Source organism: Pseudophryne corroboree, chromosome 2 (assembly GCF_028390025.1).
Source record: "Pseudophryne corroboree isolate aPseCor3 chromosome 2, aPseCor3.hap2, whole genome shotgun sequence".
Lineage (NCBI taxonomy): Eukaryota > Metazoa > Chordata > Amphibia > Anura > Myobatrachidae > Pseudophryne > Pseudophryne corroboree.
In genome coordinates this window covers 612,969,131-612,995,833 of record NC_086445.1, presented here as the reverse complement: position 1 = coordinate 612,995,833, position 26,703 = coordinate 612,969,131, and the positions used below count along the sequence as shown (strand labels likewise).

General features: G+C 45.9%; 2 protein-coding genes across 4 annotated transcripts in view; one reads left to right on the top strand and one right to left on the bottom strand.

The window, feature by feature from the left end:
• The window catches only part of PLCXD2 (phosphatidylinositol specific phospholipase C X domain containing 2), a 187,244-nt gene that overhangs the window by 53,728 nt on the left and 106,813 nt on the right, over positions 1-26,703 (bottom strand). The window contains exons 2-4 of one of the 2 annotated variants that reach the window (XM_063954785.1): positions 20,375-20,835; positions 4,747-4,988; positions 1,749-3,046 (exon numbers count right to left, since the gene is read on the bottom strand). In XM_063954785.1, the coding sequence (XP_063810855.1) occupies positions 2,884-3,046; positions 4,747-4,988; positions 20,375-20,835 (866 nt within the window). In that variant the 3' untranslated portion in view covers positions 1,749-2,883. Of the gene's footprint in view, positions 1-1,748; positions 3,047-4,746; positions 4,989-20,374; positions 20,836-26,703 lie in introns of those variants that run through there. The other variant, XM_063954787.1, reaches the window with a different exon arrangement.
• The window catches only part of NECTIN3 (nectin cell adhesion molecule 3), a 408,487-nt gene that overhangs the window by 280,093 nt on the left and 101,691 nt on the right, over positions 1-26,703 (top strand). Inside the window, exon 8 of one of the 2 annotated variants that reach the window (XM_063954783.1) lies at positions 138-577. The exons of the other annotated variant lie outside the window; for it this stretch is intronic. Coding sequence (XP_063810853.1) covers positions 138-197 — 60 coding nt within the window. The 3' untranslated portion in view covers positions 198-577. Of the gene's footprint in view, positions 1-137; positions 578-26,703 lie in introns of those variants that run through there. 2 annotated transcript variants of the gene reach the window in all.

The following is a 26,703-nucleotide window of genomic DNA, read 5'->3' as shown; positions in this document are numbered from 1 at the left end:
GAAAGAATATTGGTGATAAATCGGGAAAAAGTCCAGTTTTTCGCTCCCGATATTTCACAGCGCGTAATTGGATACCCAGTTGTAATTAATATGTCAGAGCGAGGAGGTGAGACTTTCCTTATTCCTGCTGTTTTCAGACTGGCAGCAAGTTGATCACCAACATGAGCACACGCAAGATGGTACACTGCTTCCAATGAATACTTGACCCAGGTAAGTAATTTATTAGGACAGGGCTTTACTTATATTTCACACACAACTGAATTTGAACTTTATTTGGAACCACCAAAAGAGAGGCATTTGCATGGACTGATTTCTGCATACAGTTTCTAATAGGAATACCCCCAAAAACATGTAGTAAGCTGTTCCCAGGTTTTATGAGAAACAGAAATGGTGTAATGTGAGCTACAGTAATCACCACTCAATACATAACACTTCTAGGGTACAGAAACAAAAAATGTTACCAAAATCACCAACCCCTGAATGTCTGCAGACAACCCCCCCAGACAGTACAGATTACAAAGCACCCGGCAAATAAGGCAAGTCTGGCAGACCACCTAGGTTTTATTTAGGCTTTACTCTAGACCACTGTATAACACACAAATGGCTGAAGTTTAGGTAACAATGTACTGAGGTATCACCTCAGTAATAAAGGAGGAGATATATAAATATAGAGCAGAGAAAGGGCCTGATTCAGAGGTGGACCCAAGATGGATCCTTGCTGCATCTTCAGTCACAGCGGATATGAGAACATATGTTTATGCCGCAAGAACCGGCTTTTGTAAAGAGACGCCCACTGCAAACTTCTCAGATCTACTGCCTGCATCCAAGGATGCAGCATCGGACCAACATTGGGAACATTGCTGGGAATATTGGACAGAATGACCACTATAAATAAGCTGAAGAGGCCAGTGAATCTGTGTTGGAAGACGCAGTTGCTGGCTTCGGAGCGCTCCCTAAATGGAGGCAATATGCCTCCATTTTCTCCAGCACTCATCGTTACCACCCTGAAAGGCTGACAGCCTGTCAATCAAGCTGTGCCTGGAGCTGACGCATGCACAGAACTAAAACCAATGGTCATTTGTCACCAAATTGGAATATCGGCCACCTTTTAATGAGGCCCATAGTGAGATGAGAGATGATAAATGTGTTTCACCTAAAATAAAGAGTTAGTATTAGGAGGAGTGCAACAGTATGTGCTGGTGCTATATAAATAGCTGTTAAATAAATAATTTCCACATCGTTCTGCACAACTCGGCAGTGAGGAAAAGAGAACATACAAACACATACAACATACATACAAACATACACAGACAAAATACATGCAGACATGAAATAATTACCCTGCACCCTCAGTGGTGGCTAGGCGACTGATGCAGTCTTGTGATTTTTATCACTGTCTGTGGTCCACAGCTGTAACTGTGCGTGTTCCACAGCCGTGTATCTATAACTATGAGCAACTAAAGGTATTTCCCAGTTCTACTCATTTCAGTCACAAATGGCATGTAGGCGGAATCGCAGGTTATGCTGAGATCATTCTGACTGCTTCCACAAGTGGAGGAATAGGGGAGATGCACATACATATAGGTCTGATGCACCATTTGGTAATATTCAATAAAAAGAGAAAATAGGCATTTCAGAGCTACTTCTTAATGATAAAACTGCCTCATTTATTATTTAGTTTTTCCACCACATGTAGTTTACTATTACAATTCTGTAATGAATAAAGCTAATGATATGAAATGAACTAATTTGACTTTTTCATCTCTTTATTGAGTCATTGATCCAATATTCACTTTTTTGATGAATATAGTATGCGAACAATTAAATGTAGGCTATGTCCATATGGATGCTATCCTTGGATGTAATGGATCATGTAGCATCTCTAGTCTCAATGACTAAGCACCATATATTGTTCAGGTTCCTTCCATTTTCTATGATAGATAAATATAAAAAACACAATTAAGTCACATGAATCGAAGAACATATAACATTCTAAAACGTTTACAAGCTGTCCCATCACTGCAGATGCATGTTGCCCTTCTGCTTCATCTCTACAATCCGTGCCTTCATCACTACAAACCGTGCCTTCATCTCTACAAACCGTGCCTTCATCTCTACAAACTGTGCCTTCTTCTCTACAGACCGCGCCTTCATCTCTACAAACCGTGCCTTCATCTCTACAGACCGCGCCTTCATCTCTACAAACCGTGCCTTCTTCTCTACAAACCGTGCCTTCTTCTCTACAGACCGCGCCTTCATCTCTACAAACCTTGCCTTCTTCTCTACAAACCGTGCCTTCATCTCTACAAACTGTGCCTTCATCTCTACAAACTGTGCCTTCATCTCTACAAACTGTGCCTTCTTCTCTACAAACCGTGCCTTCATCTCTATAAACTATGCCTTCATCTCTACAAACCGTGCCTTCATCTCTACAAACCGTACCTTCATCTCTACAAACCATTCCTTCATCTCTACAAACCGTGCCTTCTTCCCTACAAACCGTGCCTTCATCTCTACAAACCGTGGCTTCATCACGAGAAACGGTGCCTTCTCACTACAAACCGTGCCTTCATCTCTGCAAATCCTCTTAGTCTGGCAGTTTAGTGCATTTACAGAATAAATGTATAGATTTTGTTACAAGAGAATTTATGCTCACACCTTCACGTGTGCTTCAACAGAATTTGAGAACCTAAAGATTCAGAATGAAGCCCTTCATCTATTAATAAATTAGGCAAACTGAAAATAGAGGTAGACATACAAAAAAAAAATACAAAAAAAATAGGAATGTCAGTGATAAGTTATTTTAAGAAGCATTGTAGTCCGACCTATGTACTCCCTATCCCATGGCAAGTAAATGATGATATAGGATTCAAATTAGAAATTTTAGCTTCTGTCTTTGTCTTTTTTGCTTCTTAGTAGCAGATAGTTTAGTCCAATAACTGTTTCTGCAAAGTCAACCAGTTCCACAAAATCTGACGTGATGATGTTAACCCCCATAGCTCCTGGCTTCTGCATCTTCACCCAACTCAGTATCATTGGAAGATTCCTAGAAAGAAAATGTCAATATAAAATTATTATATTATTGTTCATCATTTCAAATGAAGCTTATTAGCAGACAATAAAATGTTTTCACTGGCCAAAACCTGAAATGACATGTTCTTATCCATCCTGTACTCAGTCACTAGCGCTCTCTCTCTCTCTCTCTATATATATATATATATATATATATGTCTCTGTTCCTTTTTTCTGGTCTGTGGCTGTGTCTTGAGGAAGTTCACGTTTGATGACCGAAATGTTGACTTTATGTGGTGACTTGTGAGCAATAAACACTGCTTTGCTTACGACGATGAGAAGTTCCTGGTGAGTGCACCTTATTTCAAATGCAACTGTATGGTGGACACTGTCATTTAAGGAGCATTGGGTGAGTACACCAGGCAGTTATGAAGATTATGAGTGAGTGTGCCAACCTATATATATATATATATATATATATATATATATATATATATATATATACCAAAGATAGGTTGGCACACTCACTCAAAATCTTCATAACTGATAAAGGTATTAGGCCTGATTGGTGGATAGCTGCAGAGATGGTTGTCCTTCTGGAAGGTTCTCCTCTCTCCACAGAGGAATGCTGTTGCTCTGACAGAGTGACCATCGGGTTCTTGGGTCACCTCCCTGACTAGGGCCCATCTCCCCTGATTTGCTCAGTTTAGGTGGCCGGCCAGCTCTAGGAAGAGTCCTGGTGGCTCCAAACTTCTTCCATTTACGGATTATGGAGGCCACTGTGCTCACTGGGTACTTCAAAGCAGCAGATATTTTTCTGTACCCTTCCCCAGATTTGTGCCTCGGGACAAATCATGTCCAGTCAACTGAATTTACCACAGGTGGACAATTAAGCTGTAGGGACATCTCAAGGATGATCAGTGGAAACAGGATACACCTGAGCTCAATTTTGAGCTTCATGGCAAAGGCTGTCAATACTCATGTACATGTGATTTCTTAGTTCTTTATTATTAAGAAATTTGCAAAAATCTCCAAAAAACCTTTTTCACGTCGTTATGGGGTATTGTGTGTAGAATTTTGAGGATAAAAATAAATTTATTCCATCTTGGAATAAGGCTGTAACATAACAAAATGTGGAAAAAGTGAAGCGCTGTGAATACTTTCCGGATGCACTGTATGTATATGTGTGTATATATATATATATATATATATATATATATACATATATACATATATCTATACATATATACTTACAGTATATATATATATATATATATATTTTTTTTTTTTTGTTTTTCAAGTGTCAGTTTATATACCTTTGTATTGTATATTTATCTTTACCATGTATGGAATCAACTATTTTTCTCTTGCCAAATTCTGCACCCTGGTATAGGTGGGACCTGACTACATTGCGAATTCTGGACCCTTTGAAGCAATGTGGTGCTGAAGGGGGCATGACCATGACATGTTGGGAGTGTGGCTGCATCTCTGACAGTCCTCGTTACTTTGTAACATGTACCTACTACAACCTCTGCACCCCTGGAAACTTTATATGGACCTTGTGGACTGGGGAATTTAGTATTGTTCACTGGACTATTTCTATGGTGACCCAGGGACATGATCATAGGTGGAAGAAATAAGAATGACAAAATGTGTATAATTTATGTATAATTCAGTTTTAGTTTTGGTATGTTAGCGTACTAATATCATTTGCCAAAGTCAGCCTGAACTTACCTGTGGACGAGTGTGTTCTTTAATCCAGATTTCAGCCCTCTTACAATGGTTTTTACTCGAGGCGTGAGAATGGCTTGTGATACATGAAACGTCCCCCGCTTAGAGCGTTCTCCAAGTGTTGTCTCAAGAAACTGAATCAACTTGTGTACATTGGTTGTGTTGGCCCAAGGGGCTGGCATTTTATTTCCTGCCCACAAGAATGGGTACTCATTCCATATGGGATAATGGTAGAAAACCAAAACCTGTTTTCAAGACAAAAAAATTAAAAATAATAATTATGAAAAAAATGCATTTTTTTTGCTAATGAAACGTATGAAGCTTATTGGTCTGCGGGTAGTAAAGATGATACAATAGTCCAGCTGTTCAAAAGTAGCACTAGTAGCACTGCGTGAAAAACAGTGGCAATATTGAGGGTGGGGAAAAATAGGATTTTAATACCTACGGGTAAATCCTTTTCTCCTAGTCCGTAGAGGATGCTGGGGACTCCAAAAGGACCATGGGGTATAGACGGGATCCGAAGGAGACATGGGCACACTATAAGACTTTGAATGGGTGTGAACTGGCTCCTCCCTCTATGCCCCTCCTCCAGACCTCAGTTATAGGAACTGTGCCCAGGGAGACGGATATTTCGAGGAAAAGGATTTTTGTTAACCAATGGTGAGAAATACACCAGCTCACACCACAACACGCCGTACAACATGGCTTGTAAGCAATACCAGTTAACAGCCTGAACTAAAAACAGCAACAAGCTGAACATAACCGATACACAACCTTTGTGTAACAAGAGTAATAACTATCAGTACAACTGCCAAAAACCGTCCGCACTGGGATGGGCGCCCAGCATCCTCTACAGACTAGGAGAAAAGTATTTACCGGTAGGTATTAAAATCCTATTTTCTCTTACGTCCTAGAGGATGCTGGGGACTCCAAAAGGACCATGGGGTCTACACCAAAGCTCCAGACCGGGCGGGAGAGTGCGGACGACTCTGCAGTACCGATTGAGCAAACATGAGGTCCTCATCAGCCAGGGTATCAAACTTGTAGAACTTAGCAAAAGTGTTTGAACCCGACCACCTAGCTGCTCGGCAAAGTTGAAGCGCCGAGACTCCTCGGGCAGCCGCCCAAGATGAGCCCACCTTCCTGGTAGAATGGGCTTTCACTGACTTCGGCAACGGTAATCCAGCCGTAGAATGAGCATGCCGAATCATATTACAGATCCAGCGTGCAATAGTTTGCTTGGAAGCAGGTGCCCCAATTTTGTTGGGAGCATATAGGACAAACAGAGCCTCTGATTGCCTAATTTGAGCCGTTCTGGCGACATAAATTTTCAAAGCTCTAACTACATCGAGAGATTTTGACACTGCCAAGGCATCCGTAGCCACAGGCACCACAATAGTTTGGTTTATGTGAAACGAAGAAACCACCTTCGGCAGAAATTGTTGACGAGTTCTCAATTCCGCTCTATCCACATGGAAAATCAAATAGGGGCTCTTGTGAGACAAAGCCGCCAATTCCGACACCCGTCTTGCGAACGCCAGGACCAAAAGCATGACCACTTTCCAAGTGAGAAATTTCAACTCAACCTTTCGCAAAGGTGCAAACCAGTGAGACATAAGAAATTGCAACACCACGTCAAGGTCCCACGGTACCACGGGTGGCACAAACGGAGGATGGATGTGCAGCACTCCCTTCACGAAAGTATGAACCTCTGGAAGGGCGGCCAATTCTTTTTGAAAGAAAATAGATAAAGCCGAAATCTGCACTTTAATGGAACTTAGTTTCAGGCCTGCATCCACGCCTGCCTGCAAAAAATGGAGGAAACTACCCAGCTGAAACTCCTCCGTAGGAGCCCTCTTGGCTTCACACCAAGACACATACTTTCTCCAAATACGGTGATAATGCTTCGCCGTGACCTCCTTTCTAGCCTTAAGGAGAGTGGGGATGACTTCCCCGGGTATACCCTTTCGAGCTAGGATTTGGCGTTCAACTTCAACGCCATCAAACGCAACCGCGGTAAGTCCTGAAAGACGCATGGCCCCTGCAGTAACAGATCCTCTCTGAGAGGAACAGGCCAGGGATCTTCTATGAGCAATTCCTGAAGATCCGGATACCAGGCCCTCCGTGGCCAATCTGGAACAATGAGTACCGCCTGAACCCTTGTTCTTCTTATGATCCTCAACACTTTTGGAATGAGAGGAAGTGGAGGGAACACATATACCGACTGAAACACCTACGGAGTGACCAGGGCGTCCACTGCACTGGCTTGAGGGTCCCTTGACCTGGAACAATATCTCTGAAGCTTCTTGTTGAGGCGAGACGCCATCATGTCTATTTGAGAAATTCCCCAATGACTTGTCACTTCTGCAAAGACCTCTTGATGAAGACCCCACTCTCCTGGATGGAGATCGTGTCTGCTGAGGAAGTCTGCTTCCCAGTTGTCCACGCCCGGAAGGAAGACCGCTGACAGAGCGCTTACATGCTTTTCCGCCCAGCGGAGAACCTTTGTGGCCTCCGCCATCTCCGTTCTGCTCTTTGTTCTGCCCTGGCGGTTTATGTACGCCACCACTGTTGCATTGTCCGACTGAATCAGGACAGGTAGACCTGGAAGAAAGTGTTCCGCTTGCAGAAGGCCGTTGTAGATGGCTCTTAATTCCAGAACGTTTATGTGCAAACAAGCTTCCTGGCTTGACCATTTTCCCTGGAAATTTTTTCCTTGTGTGACCGCTTCCCAGCCTCCGAGACTTGCATCCGTGGTCACCAGGACCCAATCCTGGATCCCGAACCTGCGTCCCTCTAGGAGGTGAGAACTTTGAAGCCACCACAGGAGAGATATTCTGGTCCTGGAAGATAGACTTATTTTCCGGTGCATGTGCAGGTGAGACCCGGACCACTTGTCCAACAGGTCCCACTGAAATACCCGGGCATGAAACCTGCCAAGCGGAATGGCTTCGTAAGCTGCAACCATCTTCCCCAGCACCCGAGTGCATTGATGAATCGATACTCTTGCCGGTTTCCGGATCTCCTTGACCATGGTCTGGATTTCCAGAGCTTTTTCCGCTGGGAGAAACACTCTCTGCAGTTCCGTGTCCAGGATCATGCCCAAGAAAGACAGCCGAGTTGTCGGAATCAACTGTGACTTTGGCAAATTTAGAATCCAACCATGTTGTTGCAGAACTGTCAGGGAGAGTGCCACGTTTCTTAGCAACTGCTCCTTTGATCTCGCCTTAATCAGGAGATCGACCAAGTACGGGATAATTGTAACCCCCTGCTTGCGTAGGAGTACCATCATTTCCGCCATTACTTTGGTGAAGACCCTCGGGCCGTGGAAAGACCAAACGGCAACGTCTGAAATTGGTAATGACAATCCTGAACCGCAAACCTCAGGAAAGCTTGATGTGGAGGATATATTGGGACATGTAAGTAGGCATCTTTTATGTCGACTGACGCCATAAAATCCCCCCCTTCCAGACTGGAGATCACTGCTCGAAGAGATTCCATCTTGAACTTGAAAGTTTTCAAATACAGATTGAGGGATTTCAGGTTCAGGATCGGTCTGACCCAGCCATCCGGCTTCGGTACGACAAAGAGGCTCGAATAAAACCCTTCTCCCCGTTGAGACGGGGGTACCGTGACAATGACACGCTGTTGACACAGCTTTTGTATTGCAGCACTCACTACTTCCCTTTCTGGGATAGAAACTGGCAAGGCTGATTTGAAAAATCAGTGTGGGGGGGCACCTCCTGAAACTCCAGTTTGTACCCTTGGGACATTATGTCTATCACCCAAGGATCCAGGCCCGAGTGAAACCAGACCTGACTGAAGATTCGGAGACGCACCCCCACCGGTACGGACTCCCGTAGAGGAGCCCCAGCGTCATGCGGTGGACTTGGCAGAAGCCGGGGAGGACCTCTGGTCCTGGGAGCCTGGCACAGCAGGCAACCTTTTTCCCCTTCCTCTACCTTTAGAGGTAAGGAAGGACGACCCTCTTCTTTTTTTGTATTTACTAGGCGGAAAGGACTGCATCTGATAATGGGGCGTCTTTTTCTGTTGTGCAGGAACATAAGGAAGAAAGGATGACTTACCCGCTGTAGCCGTAGACACCAGGTCAGCGAGGCCGTCACCAAACAAGACACTACCTTTATAAGGGAGAGCTTCCATAGCTTTCTTAGAGTCGGCATCAGCATTCCATTGATGAATCCACAGCGCTCTCCTGCCGAGACTGCCATGGCATTGGCCCTTGAACCCAAGAGGCCAATATCCCTCGCCGCATCCTTTAGGTAAGCTGCAGCGTCCCTGATATAACCGAGAGTCAAAAGAATGTTATCCCTATCCAGGGTATCCATGTCAGAGGCCAAATTATCTGCCCACTTACCAATAGCACTACTCACCCATGCCGACGCCACGGCAGGTCTGAGCAGCGCACCCGTAGTGACATAAATGGCCTTTAAGGTCGTTTCCTGCTTACGATCTGCAGGGTCCTTTAGGGCAGCAGTGTCAGGAGACGGAAACGCCACCTTCTTGGACAGCCATGACAGAGCCTTGTCCACGTTGGGAGATGACTCCCACTTTTCCCTGTCGTCAGAGGGGAAAGGATATGCCATTAGAATTCTCTTGGGAATCTGCCACCTTTTGTCAGGAGATTCCCAAGCTTTTTCACAAAGAGCGTTCAGCTCATGAGAGGGGGGAAACGTCACCTCAGGCTTTTTTCCCTTATACAAACAAACCCTTGTATCTGGAACAGCAGGTACTTCAGAAATATGTAAAACATCTTTAATTGCCACTATCATGTACTGAATACTCTTAACCAATTTTGGATGTAAACTGGCCTCACTATAGTCGACACTGGAATCAGAGTCCGTGTTGGTATCACTATCCACCATCTGGGTAAATGAACGCTTTTGTGACCCTGAGGGGGCCTGTACCTGAGACAAGGCGTCCTCCATGGATTTTCTCCACGCTTGCGTCTGAGAATCAGATTTATCCAGTCTTTTAGTCAATAACGCCACATTTGCATTCAATGTACTCAACATATTCACCCAATCAGCAGTCGGCGGTGCCGACAGAGTCACTCCCAGCTCCTTATCTGCGTCCACTGCAATTTCTTCCGGGGAAGAACACTCAGCCTCCGACATGTCGACACACACATATCGACATGCACAAATACACTGGCTATAGGGGACAGACCTACAGGAAAGCCTGTTAGAGAAACACAGAGGGAGTTTACCAGCTCACACCCCAGCGCCTATTCCAGTATTGAGAGCAAATACACACTGCCTCAGATGTCTGTGCTGTTATATTAAAGGGTTAATAGCATCAAATTACTGTGCCCCCCCCCCCACCCGTTTTGCTCCCTGTTACTTGTGCAGGAGAGTGGAGGTCCGGGCCAGCGTTTCTGCAGCCTGTGAAGAGAGAATGGCGCTGGTAAGCTGTGAGGGCTAAGCCACGCCCACTCACCGCCACACTGTAGTCCCGCTCAAAATTTGAATATTTATACTGGCGGGGGCTATATTTAGTGCCTAGGCACTTATAATATATATATATTTTGGCCAGTTTTTTACTCCAGTAATCATGCTGCCCAGGGCCGCTGAAGTGTGTGTGGGAGCATGGCGTGCAGCGCGACCGCTGCGCGGTACCTCATTACTTAAGCCTTCTGCCGTCACTGAAGTCTTCTGATCTTCTCTATACTCACCCGGCTTCTTTCTTCTGGCTTCTGTGAGGGGGTTGACGGCGCGGCTCCGGGAACAAGCAGCTAGGCGCACCAAGTGATCGAACCCTCTGGAGCTAATTGTGTCCAGTAGCCTAAGAAGCAGAGCCTTTGAACTCAGAAGAAGTAGGTCTGCTTCTCTCCCCTCACTCCCACGAAGCAGGGAGCCTGTAGCCAGCAGGTCTCCCTGAAAATAAAAAACCTAACATAAAGTCTTTTCAGAGAAACTCAGGAGAGCTCCCCTAGTGTGTGTCCAGTCTCTCTGGGCACAGAATCTAACTGAGGTATGGAGGAGGGGCATAGAGGAAGGAGACAATTCACACCCATTCAAAGTCTTATAGTGTGCCCATGTCTCCTGCGGATCCCGTCTATACTCCATGGTCCTTTTGGAGTCCCCAGCATCCTCTAGGACGTAAGAGAAATACATTTTTTGCTCTGATAATGCCTCTTTATAATGCTGATATGAAAATGATGACAGTGAGTATGTTGACATGTCCACGATATCGACACTGCTGAAATATGGTAAGAATTTTAATACTGTCTGCTTAAGGCAAGTCTAAACTTAATCCTAACCTGAACCACTAACCCCAACCCCTAAACCTAAGCCCAACCCTAATGCTAATGTCAAAATTTATGATGTCACCATTTTAACCATGAATGTCGACTTAATTATTACATACCTGTTTATAACAGTGACACGAAACATGATACACTTCAGGTACTACATGGGTGCTTAGCTAAAGTTCATAAGAGCTGCACTTTGTCCTTATTCTCAACAACTAGTTAATCCAATACAAAAAAAATAGACTCTTATTGGTAATAGAATATTAGCAGACACTTTAATGTAAGATAAACAAGTGTTAAAAGCAGCAGCTGCTTTGGATGGCTGGGGTGTCTGTAATTATGCGCATGTGCAGGATATCGATTTTGCGCACAAATTAGCAGGCCAATCGGTTTCTATGGACTGGATTGGCTGCAGCCCCAACAAGCTGGTAGGGGCTGCTGGGATGCACTCTCTCCTGTCACAGTCTGGACTAGCAGTCCCAGGGGGAAAAGCACATCCCCATGGGACTGCCTGTCCAGCTATGACTAGCAGGGAGCACTTGCAACGGGAAGTCACTGCCACTGCTAGGTAGTCCCTGCGGGAGGTGGATTTTTCTGGGAGAAGCTGCAGTCCTGCAGCCCCTTGGTAAAATCCACCACTGGTTAAAAGCTATAGCAAACAAGTTAGGAGGGTGGTCTATTTTTCATCACTGCTCCAGAGCTTGTTCACCCATAGATGTTTTATTCTGGTGATTGTGAAGTATTTATTCCTACCTGGTAACCACTGGAAAAATAGATCACATTATTTCCTATGAGCTTGTTCCCTTTTTCAATTATTAATTTAAAAGAAAATACATTAAACTATACTAATTATTTATACTTAAAATGGGTTTGTTATGTTAGGTAGACAGTGTCTAGGTCGACCACTATTGGTCGACAGTAAGTTGGTTGAAATGGTTTCTAGGTCGACATAAGGAAAGGTCGACCTGAGTTTTTTTACCATTTTTTGGTGTCATTTTCTCCGTACAGTGACCGGGAACCCCAATTAGTGCACCGCGTCCCCTCGCATGACTCACTTCCAGTTGTAGTCCACGTGGATCGTAAAGTATGAAAAGTTTTTTTAAAAATGGGAAAAAAATTGTGAAAAACTCATGTCGACCTTTTGTCATGTCGACCTAGAACATGTCAGCCTAGAGTCCCTGTCGACATAGAGTCCATGTCAACCTACTTACTGTCGACCTAGACAGTGTCGACCTACTTACTGTCGACCTAAAGACCAGATCCCATTTAAAATATAAAGCTTCATGACATTTCAGCCATATACTACAGCAAATACAGATCTGCAAAAATGCTTTAACCTTGAAAATTATTCTGAACAGCTTCAAAAAAAAGTTTCAAAACAAACTACAAAATGCTTTATTTTATTATATTACATTCAATTACTGTACAATTTACTGCACCGCTTATTGCACTATGCAGTTTGTTCTTTATTAATTTCTATTCCACTCCCTGGCTAATCCGTTTCTTGCAGATACGGAGATTAGGGCTCCAGTGGTTGCTTGGCAACCGAGTGACATCATTAAGTATGTCCCCTGGTACACAGCCGCCCAAAAGTCCCGCCTACCGCTTGCTCCCGGTAGCCAATGTCTGTGAATCTTTTAAACAGCACCTACATAAGGTAAGCTTGTAAACCTTGGTTTTTTTTGACAGCATATCACCTTGATAAAAACACCCCATGCGGCGTTGAAACGTTGGATTTAACTAGGCACTTTTTTTAAATACACTTTGATCTGTTTGCAAAATCCGGTGAGTGCCGCCTGGTTCCTGTTTGTGGAAGGGGGAATACAGTAATCATTCCCTAGGGATCCCTAGCTTGTATATCACATTGGGATGGCACCGCCAAACTTATATACATATAGAGTGCCTAATTATTTCTTATTTGTGTATATATATATATATGTATATATATATATATATATACACTGCTCAAAAAAATAAAGGGAACACTTAAACAACACAATGTAACGCCAAGTCAATCACACTTCTGTGAAATCAAACTGTCCACTTAGGAAGCAACACTGATTGACAATCAATTTCACATGCTGTTGTGCAAATGGAATAGACAACAGGTGGAAATTATAGGCAATTAGCAAGACACCCCCAATAAAGGAGTTGTTCTGCAGGTGGTGACCACAGACCACTTCTCAGCTCCTATGCTTTCTGGCTGATGTTTTGGTCACTTTTGAAAGCTGCCGGTGCTTTCACTCTAGTGGTAGCATGAGACGGAGTCTACAACCCACACAAGTGGCTCAGGTAGTGCAGCTCATCCAGGATGGCACATCAATGCGAGCTGTGGCAAGAAGGTTTGCTGTGTCCAGAGCATGGAGGCGCTACCAGGAGACAGGCCAGTACATCAGGAGATGTGGAGGAGGCCGTAGGAGGTCAACAACCCAGCAGCAGGACCGCTACCTCCGCCTTTGTGCAAGGAGGAACAGGAGGAGCACTGCCAGAGCCCTGCAAAATGACCTCCAACAAGCCACAAATGTGCATGTGTCTACTCAAACGATCAGAAACAGACTCCATGAGGGTGGTATGAGGGCCCGACGTCCACAGGTGGGGGTTGTGCTTACAGCCCAACACCGTGCAGGGCGTTTGGCATTTGCCAGAGAACACCAAGATTGGCAAATTCTCCACTGGCGCCCTGTGCTCTTCACAGATGAAAGCAGGGTCTCACTGAGCACATGTGACAGACGTGACAGAGTCTGGAGACGCCAAGGAGAACGTTCTGCTGCCTGCAACATCCTCCAGCAACTTCGGTTTGGCAGTGGGTCAGTAATGGTGTGGGGAGGCATTTCTTTGGGAGGCCGCACAGCCCTCCATGTGCTCGCCAGAGGTAGCCTGACTGCCATTAGGTACCGAGATGAGATCCTCAGACCCCTTGTGAGACCATATGCTGGTGCCGTTGGCCCTGGGTTCCTCCTAATGCAAGACCTCATGTGGCTGGAGTGTGTCAGCAGTTCCTGCAAGACGAAGGCATTGATGCTATGGACTAGCCCGCCCGTTCCCCAGACCTGAATCCAATTGAGCACATCTGGGACATCATGTCTCGCTTCATCCACCAACGCCACGTTGCACCACAGACTGTCCAGGAGTTGGTGGATGCTTTAGTCCAGGTCTGGGAGGAGATTCCTCAGGAGACCATCCGCCACCTCATCAGGAGCATGCCCCGGCATTGTAGGGAGGTCATACAGGCACGTGGAGGCCACACACACTACTGAGCCTCATTTTGACTTGTTTTAAGGACATTACATCAAAGTTGGATCAGCCTGTAGTGTGTTTTTCCACTTTCATTTTGAGTGTGATTCCAAATCCAGACCTCCATGGGTTAATAAATTTGATTTCCATTGATGATTTTTGTGTGATTTTGTTGTCAGCACATTCAACTATGTAAAGAACAAAGTATTTAATAAGAATATTTCATTCATTCAGATCTAGGATGTGTTATTTTAGTGTTCCCTTTATTTTTTTTGAGCAGTGTATATATATATATATATATATACATATATATATATATATATATATACATATACACACACACACAATTTCCCATTAGTTGGTAAAAGGGAAGCCCACTATTACAGAATGTGCCCTACTTCTAATTTGGTTCTTAAAACAACTAGGGGGGATGTAGGTGAGAAACACAACTAGGGGGGATGTAGGTGAGAAACACAACTAGGGGGGATGTAGGTGAGAAACACAACTAGGGGGGATGTAGGTGAGAAACACAACTAGGGGGGATGTAGGTGAGAAACACAACTAGGAGGAATGTAGGTGAGAAACACAACTAGGGGGGATGTAGGTGAGAAACACAACTAGGGGGGATGTAGGTGAGAAACACAACTAGGGGGGATGTAGGTGAGAAACACAACTAGGGGGGATGTAGGTGAGAAACACAACTAGGGGGGATGTAGGTAAGAAACACAACTAGGGGGAATGTAGGTGAGAAACACAACTAGGGGGGATGTAGGTGAGAAACACAACTAGGGGGGATGTAGGTGAGAAACACAACTAGGGGGGATGTAGGTGAGAAAAACAACTAGGGGGGATGTAGGTGAGAAACACAACTAGGGGGGATGTAGGTGAGAAACACAACTAGGGGGAATGTAGGTGAGAAACACAACTAGGGGGGATGTAGGTGAGAAACACAACTAGGGGGGATGTAGGTGAGAAACACAACTAGGGGGGATGTAGGTGAGAAACACAACTAGGGGGGATGTAGGTGAGAAACACAACTAGGGGGGATGTAGGTGAGAAACACAACTAGGGGGGATGTAGGTGAGAAACACAACTAGGGGGGATGTAGGTGAGAAACACAACTAGGGGGAATGTAGGTGAGAAACACAACTAGGGGGGATGTAGGTGAGAAACACAACTAGGGGGGATGTAGGTGAGAAACACAACTAGGGGGGATGTAGGTGAGAAACACAACTAGGGGGGATGTAGGTGAGAAACATAATTATATGAGTTTCATTATGGGAGACTTTCACTTTTGTAGAGCTTTCCCTATTTCTCCTCTGGCCCTCCAATGTTGAAGTGGCAGCCACAAACTGTGCGTTTATTTATTGCAAGTACATCCTGAAATATTTACTTTCAAAATCTGTTTTCCTTCTCATCTGTTATTTTACTTGTCACCAATTGGTAATAAATACAATGAAATACAAAATAAAAAACATAGATGATTAGATTTAATATAGATATAAAAATGTCAAATAGTGTTATATCCACGACGAGTCAGTTCCTCCAATCCGTACCACGTGATGGCATCTGTAGCCCAGCTTCCCTACCAAAGGCCAGATTTTCCCATCAAATCACCAGTCACTGTTTAGAATGAAACATAATCTATATAGCTCTACTTGCAGTGTCAGTTACTGTATAGCTATAGCCAATAATGTGGCTGGAGGAAAAACTGCATGTGAGTTGCAACTATGGAAAGTGAAGACCAGCAGTAGGATTGGAGAAGGTGAAGCAGAAGCAGGCTGGGGGCCATGTCAGAACCGTGTCTCTGCTGCAGGGGTGTAGCGAGGGTGGCTCCGGTGGAAAAGTTAGAGGGAGCGCTGCTGCCTGCCCTATACTCCCCCCCCCCCCCCCCCCACCCGCTATACCGCAGGCCAGTGTACAGGAGGAGAAGCAGAGGGTTGCACACTGACTCGGACTCAGAGACTAGGTAAGGAACAGGGCAGGACAGAGGTGAAAGTAGGAGACACTGACAGCCGGCACATATCAGAGCTCTGCCGTCCTTTTATATGTCCCACTGTCTGCTTGTAGCTGTGCAGCAGGGTTACGTCTGTCCTGCTACACCACTCTTTGTCCTGGCTGCTGCAGCACATCTTTCTGCCCTGGCTGCTGCAGCACCTCACTCTGCCCCGGCTACTGCAGCGCCTCTCTCTACATTTTTGATGGATCCTCCTCTCTGCCCCAGCTACTGCTGCAGCACCTCTTACTGCATAAGAAGCTGTAGAGTAACATGTATAAGCGGCTTTACTGTGGCATAACCTGTATAAGTGGCTCTACTGTTGTGTAACGTGAAAAAACGGCTCTACTGTGGTGCAATGTGTATAAGCGGCTCTACTATGGTGTAACATTTATAAGTGGCTCTACTGTGGTGTAATGTGTATACGCGGCTCTACTGTATTGTGTAACGTGTACAAGCAGTTCTACTGTGTTGTGAAACATGTATAAGTGGTTCTACTGTGGTGTAATGTGAATAACGGGCACTACTGTGCAGTGTAATCTGAATTGGTATTATTCTGTGGCCATGCCCTTTCCTCATTAAGCCACATCATTATATTTTTTTGTTGCACTGTCCCTATTTTATGCATGTGGGGTGCCCAACGGAAAATGAGCTCCACAAGATCTAGAACCAGACCTGTCACTAATTTAGAATTTTTTTATATTTTTTCTTTTCAAATTTAACATGCCCCCAATTCAGGACAGGGAAGGGGGTGCCAAAACATACCCTTGCTCCGGGTACCATTGCACCTAGTTACACCTCTGCTCTGTGTCCCTAGCACTGTATTGACTTAAACTGCATTCTCCCTTCTGCTGCATGGAAGAAATTACCTTGATCCTTCAATATTTCTGTGCTACTGTAAGTGTGTGCATGTACACATACCTCCCAACTTTAAAAGGTACTCGATCGGGACCTGGCACATCCGAAAACGGGGCAGGGCCTTTGGTGCAGGGGGCAGGGTCACTCCCTGAGCAGCTGGGCAGCTACTGGCCCACCTCCCTGCACTGTAACGCACGCATCTGTTCAGTGATCACCAGCAGAGCAACGGTGATCACAGTCTCTCCCAACCGATAGCAGTGCCTCCCGCAGACAATGGGAATGGTGATTGAAAGGTGTGGGGGGAGGGGGCAAGCAGTGCTCTGTAAAAGCCCATTAAAAAAGGTCAAGAAAGCGGCACTAGTATAAGTGCCTCGTTGACAGGGACAGGCTTTCAGAGCACATCACAACACGCCTTTGTCAGCGAGGCAGATGTAATTGGACAGTGGATCCAGTGCTGGATCCACTTGTCCAATCACCCACACGTGGCGGCGGGACAAAGGATTAAAAGCTGCCAGTGATTACAATCAGCTCCCTTCTCTTCATTCCCCCCTAACTCCTCACCTGCTGCTGGTGGTGAGAGCATCACAGGAGCTATCCACACCTGGCTATCTCCTCTGTTGCCCCGCAGTTTACAGCCCAGGGGATGGGGGGGCACCAAGTGCAGCGGCAGCAGCTAATCCGTGTGGCGGCAGAGTCAGAAAGCCCAGAGCTGGAAGTGCAGAGTGCAGCAGTGGCGGCTGGCACTTCCCTCCTCCTCGTCCTCTCAGGCAGCAGCCTCAGCAGCTACACTGGCGCCTGCTGCACTCTCCCACCAGCGGCTCTACACAGGACCGAGGTGAGAGGGGCTGGGGGGTGGAAAGTGACTGGAAGTAGTGTGGGCAGGGGGGTAGCTCACCCTCACATCTGAGACAGGGGCATTTTGTGTAACTGGCACAACAGTGGACATTTTGTGTAACTGCCACTACAGGGGGCATTTTGTGTAACTGGCACTACAGGGGTCATTACATGTAACTGGCACTATACTGGGGCATTACGTGTAACTGGCACTATACTGGGGGTATTACGAGTAACTGGCACTATACTGGGGCATAACATGTAAATGGCACTATACTGGGGGCATTACTGGTAACTGGCACTACTTGTGGGCATCACATGTAACTGGCACTATACTGGGGGCATTACGCATAACTGACACTATACTGGGGGCATTATGTGTAAGGCTGCCAATTATGTGTGTAGGAGGGGTGATAACACAGTATATTTACAAGTTGATAACATAATATATAGTTGCGAGGCCATGCCCACTTTCCTAGGAGTGCGCGCGTCTTCAGCACGCACATTGGGGAGAGCGGAGGGCGCCTCAAAAGATCTCGCTCAGGGTGCTAGTAGGCTTGGAGCCGGCTCTGGCTGCTGTCTGGGGTCTATCCTGTAATCACAGTATATACACAATGGCTGCAGTACCAGCCCACCCCACATGTACTCTAATGTATCTGCTGTTCCTAAAAGTGAGCTGAGGTTTGTGTTCTGCTGGGGATGTACTGGAGAAGCCAATGCCTTCCCAGCCATTGACCTCACCGCACATCACTGGTAGGGGGCCAGGACGGGAATTGGAGGGGGCATGTAGATTCGTTCAGCACAGTAATAACGTGTCATATTGCAAATGCATCCAAGATGGACACCTAACAGGTGCAGATGTAAACATTTGGAGGGATATGACCTGCAGTTACTCAAATCCTGGTGCGAGTTGCGAGCTGATAATGATGCCCATCAGGACCGTCTGATTTGCCAAATGTGGGTAAGACACGCCATGAATACTTGTTTTGTTTTTAAATAAAGTACAGTATGTTTCCTACTCTGTTTGGGAAGGGGAAGGCTGCTGATACGTTTGTTAGTGTGAATTACAAGTGATTTGGGTACTAATCATCTGCACTTTCCAGCAATGTATTGTATTGATGGTCTATGAACCGGGTAGTGTTTTTCTGAGCATCTTTTGTGGTCACAGTAAAATCCACAACTCCTGTCATATTCCTGGCACACCTGCTAGAGTTACATGCAGGGGAAGGGAGGGAGGCACATTTGCATTTACTGTCTGCGACTAACTCTGCATAGGTAGTAAAATGCTATTTTTTCCCAGGTACATATTACGTTTGCGTTTAGACACAATTTGTGTCCATCTCTGAAAAAGATCCATAATGTAAGGATTGTGCTCAGTCACAGGCCAATGGACCAGGTATTGGGAAGAAAAGGAAGTATGTTGAAGGGTTAATATAAAACCCAATCATTAAGACACAACTAAGCTACGTTACTTGCACAGTGTGATAATTATTCCAATACACAATAGTGTACCCACAGACCAATAATCTAATAATAATACATAATGATAATAATAATAATAATAATAATAATAATAAAGACAGCACTCTAAGGGGGTATCCAATTTGCCGCAATATTGCTGGGATAAGTAGTGCAAATCCCTATTTTAAGCTAAAAATGTCGGGATTTGGTTCAGAACCCCTGGGACACCTCCCTGAATGACTAATTAGGCACTTCAAAGTTTTTATTATTTTTAATTAGCCAATAATGACATGTCATTTTTTGAGAAAAAAAAATGCAAGTGATGGAAATTGGGATACAAGGTATGGGACAGGTGTATTGGGGTCATTTATGAGTGGGACAAGGTTTGAAGATGGGAGTAATCAGCCCCTTTCCACTTTTTTTTTTAAGTCCCCTAAAATGACCCAAATATATACTTATACCTGTTTGTATGTACCTCAAATTTAATGAGAGCATTTATTTTGCAGAAAACAATAGCTTGCTATCATTTTTCAGCATTTTAAAAAAAAATGTATATAACAGCCATTTGACCCAATTTAACAGCACTAATTAGTTATATTATGGCCATAAATAGACTTATATAATGTTTTCCGATATTAATTTGTCATTTTTGGGGGTACAGGCACATTTCCCCACTTTTTCCGGATAGAATTATTGCGGGATTGCTGTTATCACCGATTTGAAATAGGATAGGTGCAATAAAGGGAGCGCGCAGGTTGCTATAACATGATTAATTGGGAAATAAGTGCGATAACATTAGCCGCGATTGCGTATCGCGTTATCGCGGCTAATTAATTACCTCCCTAAAAGTATATAAAATTATTCATATTTTGAAATAATTATAGTTAAAAAAGCCACCAACTTTTATCAACAATGTATATCAGTTACTGAGGTATTAAGTTTGACAATTATTTTTTATAAATTCTGAGAGTGTATACCTGAAACTTCTTTTCCCATAGGTACTGTAATGTGATGTTTTCAACACAATCAGTTGTGCAAAGTTTACTTCCAAATACGTCATGCATCTTATTTACATGATATAAGTGATGGTCATATTCCATTGCGTAAAAGTGGTTAAAGTCCAACAAAACAACTTCTTTGCTGTGATTTGATAGAAAAGTATTTATCTCCATTAGTCCATCCCACACTTTTATTCCGTATAAGCCATGTATGAAATAAATCTCCCTTCCAGCCTCCTCGGGCTTTGAAGATACACGAAGGTCAAAATAGCGAATACCAGACTCCAACTGTTCCTTAAACGTTAGATTCTGAGTCACAGACCATTTCTTCATCAGCTTTTTCACCAATGAGATCTTAGCTAAACGCTTGATTGATGTTGCCTGGTCTGGTGCAACTGGAGATTTTTCATCAACCCAAAAGCTGAATGAATCGTGTGATCCTAAAATATAAAAAATAAGATTTTACTCACCGGTAAATCTATTTCTCGTAGTCCGTAGTGGATGCTGGGAACTCCGTAAGGACCATGGGGAATAGCGGCTCCGCAGGAGACTGGGCACAACTAAAGAAAGCTTTAGGACTACCTGGTGTGCACTGGCTCCTCCCTCTATGACCCTCCTCCAAGCCTCAGTTAGGATACTGTGCCCGGAAGAGCTGACACAATAAGGAAGGATTTTGAATCCCGGGTAAGACTCATACCAGCCACACCAATCACACCGTATAACTCGTGATACTATACCCAGTTAACAGTATGAAATATAACTGAGCCTCTCAACAGATGGCTCAACATAACTATATACAAGTATTGCAGACAATCTGCACTTGGGACGGGCGCCCAACATCCACTACGGACTACGAGAAATAGATTTACCGGTGAGTAAAATCTTATTTTCTCTGACGTCCTAGTGGATGCTGGGAACTCCGTAAGGACCATGGGGATTATACCAAAGTTCCCAAACGGGCGGGAGAGTGCGGATGACTCTGCAGCACCGAATGAGCGAACTCTAGGTCCTCCTCAGCCAGGGTATCAAACTTGTAGAATTTAGCAAACGTGTTTGACCCCGACCAAGTAGCCGCTCGGCAAAGTTGTAAAGCCGAGACCCCTCGGGCAGCCGCCCAAGAAGAGCCCACCTTCCTCGTGGAATGGGCTTTCACAGATTTAGGATGCGGCAGTCCAGCCGCAGAATGTGCAAGCTGAATCGTGCTACAGATCCAGCGAGCAATAGTCTGCTTGGAAGCAGGTGCACCCAACTTGTTGGGCGCATGCAGGATAAATAGCGAGTCAGTTTTTCTGACTCCAGCTGTCCTGGAAACATAGATTTTTAGGGCCCGGACTACGTCCAGCAACTTGGAGTCCTCCAAGTCACGAGTAGCCGCAGGCACCACAATAGGCTGGTTCAAATGAAACGCTGAAACCACCTTTGGGAGAAATTGGGTACGAGTCCTCAATTCTGCCCTATCGATATGAAAAATCAGATAAGGGCTTTTACATGACAAAGCCGCCAATTCTGACACACGCCTGGCCGAAGCCAACGCCAACAGCATGACCACTTTCCACGTGAGATATTTTAGTTCCACGGTTTTAAGTGGTTCAAACCAATGCGACTTTAGGAAATCCAACACCACGTTGAGATCCCAAGGTGCCACTGGGGGCACAAAAGGGGGCTGAATATGCAGCACTCCCTTAACAAATGTCTGAACTTCAGGTAGTGAAGCCAGTTCTCTTTGGAAGAAAATCGATAGAGCCGAAATCTGGACCTTAATGGAACCCAATTTTAGGCCCATAGTCACCCCTGACTGTAGGAAGTGCAGAAATCGACCTAGCTGAAATTCCTCCGTTGGGGCCTTCCTGGCCTCACACCACGCAACATATTTCCGCTATATGCAGTGATAATGGTTTGCGGTCACTTCTTTCCTAGCTTTAATTAGCGTAGGGATAACTTCCTCCGGAATGCCCTTTTCCTTCAGGATCCGGCGTTCAACCGCCATGCCGACAAACGCAGCCGCGGTAAGTCTTGGAACAGACAGGGCCCCTGCTGCAGCAGGTCCGGTCTGAGAGGCAGAGGCCATGGGTCCTCTGAGATCATTTCTTGAAGTTCTGGGTACCAAGCTCTTCTTGGCCAATCCGGAACAATGAGTATAGTTCTTACTCCTCTCCTTCTTATTATTCTCAGTACCTTGGGTATGAGAGGCAGAGGAGGGAACACATACACCGACTGGTACACCCACGGTGTTACCAGAGCGTCCAAAGCTATCGCCTGAGGGTCCCTTGACCTGGCGCAATATCTTTTTAGCTTTTTGTTGAGGCGGGACGCCATCATGTCCACCTGTGGCCTTTCCCACCAGTGTACAACCATTTGGAAGACTTCTGGATGAAGTCCCCACTCTCCCGGGTGGAGGTCGTGTCTGCTGAGAAAGTCTGCTTCCCAGTTGTCCACTCTGGGAATGAACACTGCTGACAGTGCTAACACATGATTTTCCGCCCATCGGAGAATCCTTGTGGCTTCTGCCATCGCCCTCCTGCTTCTTGTGCCGCCCTGTCGGTTTACATGAGCGACCGCCGTGATGTTGTCTGACTGGATCAGCACCGGCTGGTGTTGAAGCAGGGGTCTTGCCTGACTTAGGGCATTGTAAATGGCCCTTTTTTTCCAGAATATTTATGTGTAGGGAAGTCTCCTGACTTGTCCATAGTCCTTGGAAGTTTCTTCCCTGTGTGACTGCCCCCCAACCTCGAAGGCTGGCATCCGTGGTCACCAGGACCCAGTCCTGTATGCCGAATCTGCGGCCCTCTAGAAGATGAGCACTCTGCAGCCACCACAACAGCGACACCCTGGTCCTTGGAGACAGGGTTATCAGCCGATGCATCTGAAGATGCGATCCGGACCACTTGTCCAACAGATCCCACTGAAAGATCCTTGCATGGAACCTTCCGAATGGAATTGCTTCGTAAGAAGCCACCATCTTTCCCAGGACTCGCGTGCAGTGGTGCACCGACACCTGTTTTGGTTTTAGGAGGTCTCTGACTAGAGATGACAACTCCTTGGCCTTCTCCTCCGGGAGAAAACTTTTTTCTGTTCTGTGTCGAGAACCATCCCCAGGAACAGTAGACGCGTTGTAGGAACCAGCTGCGACTTCGGAATGTTCAGGATCCAGCCGTGCTGTTGTAGCACTGCCCGAGCTAGTGCTACTCCGATCAACAACTGTTCCCTGGACCTCGCCTTTATAAGGAGATCGTCCAAGTACGGGATAATTATAACTCCCTTTTTTCGAAGGAGTATCATCATCTCTGCCATTACCTTGGTAAATACCCTCGGTGCCGTGGACAGACCAAACGGCAACGTCTGGAATTGGTAATGACAGTCCTGTACCACAAATCTGAGGTACTCCTGGTGAGGGGGGTAAATGGGGACATGCAGGTAAGCATCCTTGATGTCCAGTGATACCATGAAATCCCCTTCGTCCAGGCTTGCAATAACCGCCCTGAGCGATTCCATTTTGAACTTGAACCTTCGTATATAAGTGTTCAAGGATTTCAAATTTAAGATGGGTCTCACCGAACAGTCCGGTTTCGGTACCACAAACATTGTGGAATAGTAACCCCGTCCCTGTTGAAGGAGGGGTACCTTGACTATCACCTGCTGTGAATACAGCTTGTGAATTGCCTCCAGCACTGCCTCCCTGTCCGAGGGAGCCGTCGGCAAGGCAGATTTGAGGAAACGGCGAGGGGGAGACGTCTCGAATTCCAGCTTGTACCCCTGAGATACTACTTGTAGAATCCAGGGATCCACCCGTGAGCGAGCCCACTGGTCGCTGAAGTTCTTGAGACGGGCCCCCACCGTACCTGGCTCCGCCTGTGGAGCCCCAGCGTCATGCGGTGGACTTAGAGGAAGCGGGGGAGGACTTTTGTTCCTGGGAACTGGCTGTATGTTGCAGCTTTTTCCCCCTACCTCTGCCTCTGGGCAGAAAGGACGCGCCTTTAACCCGCTTACCTTTCTGGGGTCGAAAGGACTGTACCTGATAATACGGTGCTTTCTTTGGCTGTGAGGGAACATGGGGTAAAAATGCTGATTTCCCAGCTGTAGCTGTGGAAACGAGGTCCGAGAGACCATCCCCAAACAACTCCTCACCCTTGTAAGGAAAAACTACCATGTGCCTTTTAGAATCAGCATCACCTGTCCACTGCCGAGTCCTCAATCCTCTCCTGGCAGAAATGGACATTGCGTTTATTTTAGATGCCAGCCTGCAAATATCCCTCTGTGCATCTCTCATGTATAAGACTACATCTTTAATGTGCTCTACGGTTAGCAATATAGAGTCCCTGTCTAAGGTATCAATGTTTTCTGACAGGGAATCTGACCATGCAGCTGCAGCACTGCACATCCATGCAGAAGCAATAGCTGGTCTCAGTATAATGCCTGAGTGTGAATATACAGACTTCAGGATAGCCTCCGGCTTTCTATCTGCAGGTTCCTTTAAGGCGGTCGTGTCCGGAGACGGTAGTGCCACCTTCTTTGACAGACGTGTGAGCGCTTTATCCACCCTAGGGGATGTCTCCCAACGTGACCTGTCCTCTGGCGGGAAAGGGTACGCCATTAGTAACTTTTTAGAAATTACCAGTTTCTTATCGGGGGAAGCCCACGCTTCTTCACACACTTCATTTAATTCATCAGAAGGGGGAAAAACCACTGGTAGTTTTTTCTCCCCAAACATAATACCCTTCTTTGTGGTACCTGGGGTAATATCAGAAATATGCAACACATTTTTCATTGTCGTAATCATGTAACGGGTGGCTCTATTGGAATGTACACTAGTCTCATCATCGTCGACACTGGAGTCGGTATCCGTGTCTACATCTGTGTCTGCCATCTGAGGTAGCGGGCGTTTTAGAGCCCCTGATGGCATTTGAGACGTCTGGGCAGGCACGTGCTGAGAAGCCGGCTGTCCCACATCTGCTATGTCGTCAAACCTTTTATGTAAGGAGTTGACACTGTCGCGTAATTCCTTCCACATAACCATCCACTCAGGTGTCGATCCCGCAGGGGGTGACATCACATTTATCGGCACCTGCTCCGCCTCCACATAAGCCTCCTCATCAAACATGTCGACACAGCCGTATCGACACACCGCACACACACAGGGAATGCTCTGACTGAGGACAGGACCCCACAAAGTCCTTTGAGGAGACAGAGAGAGAGTATGCCAGCACACACCAGAGCGCTATATATATAGGGATTCACACTACCCACAGTGATTTTTCCTCTATAGCTGCTGATATTACACAGATTGCGCCTAAATTTAGTGCCCCCCCCCTCTCTTTTTTACCCTATGGAGTCTGGAAACTGCAGGGGAGAGCCTGGGGAGCGTCCTTCCAGCGGAGCTGTGAGGGAAAATGGCGCCAGTGTGCTGAGGGAGATAGCCCCGCCCCTTTTCCGGCGGACTTCTCCCGCTTTTTTATGGAATATATGGCAGGGGATTTTACACATATATAGTCTTAATGACTATATTATGTGTTGTTTTGCCAGTAAGGTACTCTTATTGCAGCCCCAGGGCGCCCCCCCCCCCCAGCGCCCTGCACCCATCAGTGACCGGAGTGTGTGGTGTGCATGGGGAGCAATGGCGCACAGCTGCAGTGCTGTGCGCTACCTTAATGAAGACCGAAGTCTTCTGCCGCCGATTTTCAGGAACATCTTCTTGCTTCTGGCTTTGCAAGGGGGACGGCGGCGCGGCTCCGGGACCGGACGACCGAGGCTGGGCCTGTGTTCGATCCCTCTGGAGCTAATGGTGTCCAGTAGCCTAAGAAGCCCAAGCTAGCTGCAAGCAGGTAGGTCCGCTTCTCTCCCCTAAGTCCCTCGTAGCAGTGAGTCTGTTGCCAGCAGATCTCACTGAAAATAAAAAACCTAAATATAACTTTCTTTTCTAAGAGCTCAGGAGAGCCCCTAGTGTGCATCCAGCTCGGCCGGGCACAAAATTCTAACTGAGGTCTGGAGGAGGGTCATAGAGGGAGGAGCCAGTGCACACCAGGTAGTCCTAAAGCTTTCTTTAGTTGTGCCCAGTCTCCTGCGGAGCCGCTATTCCCCATGGTCCTTACGGAGTTCCCAGCATCCACTAGGACGTCAGAGAAAGTAACCTTAAACTGTATATTGATACAAATCACAAATATCCATAACAAACAGGTAATCATGATGAAATAATGTTTCAGTGGAGCACAAACAAACATTATTTTATGGTTTCTCAACCACATTGTAAATAGATAAACAAATCCAAGGTTGCCAACTGTTTGGTCCCAGCGTCAGACCCAGATTTTAAACAT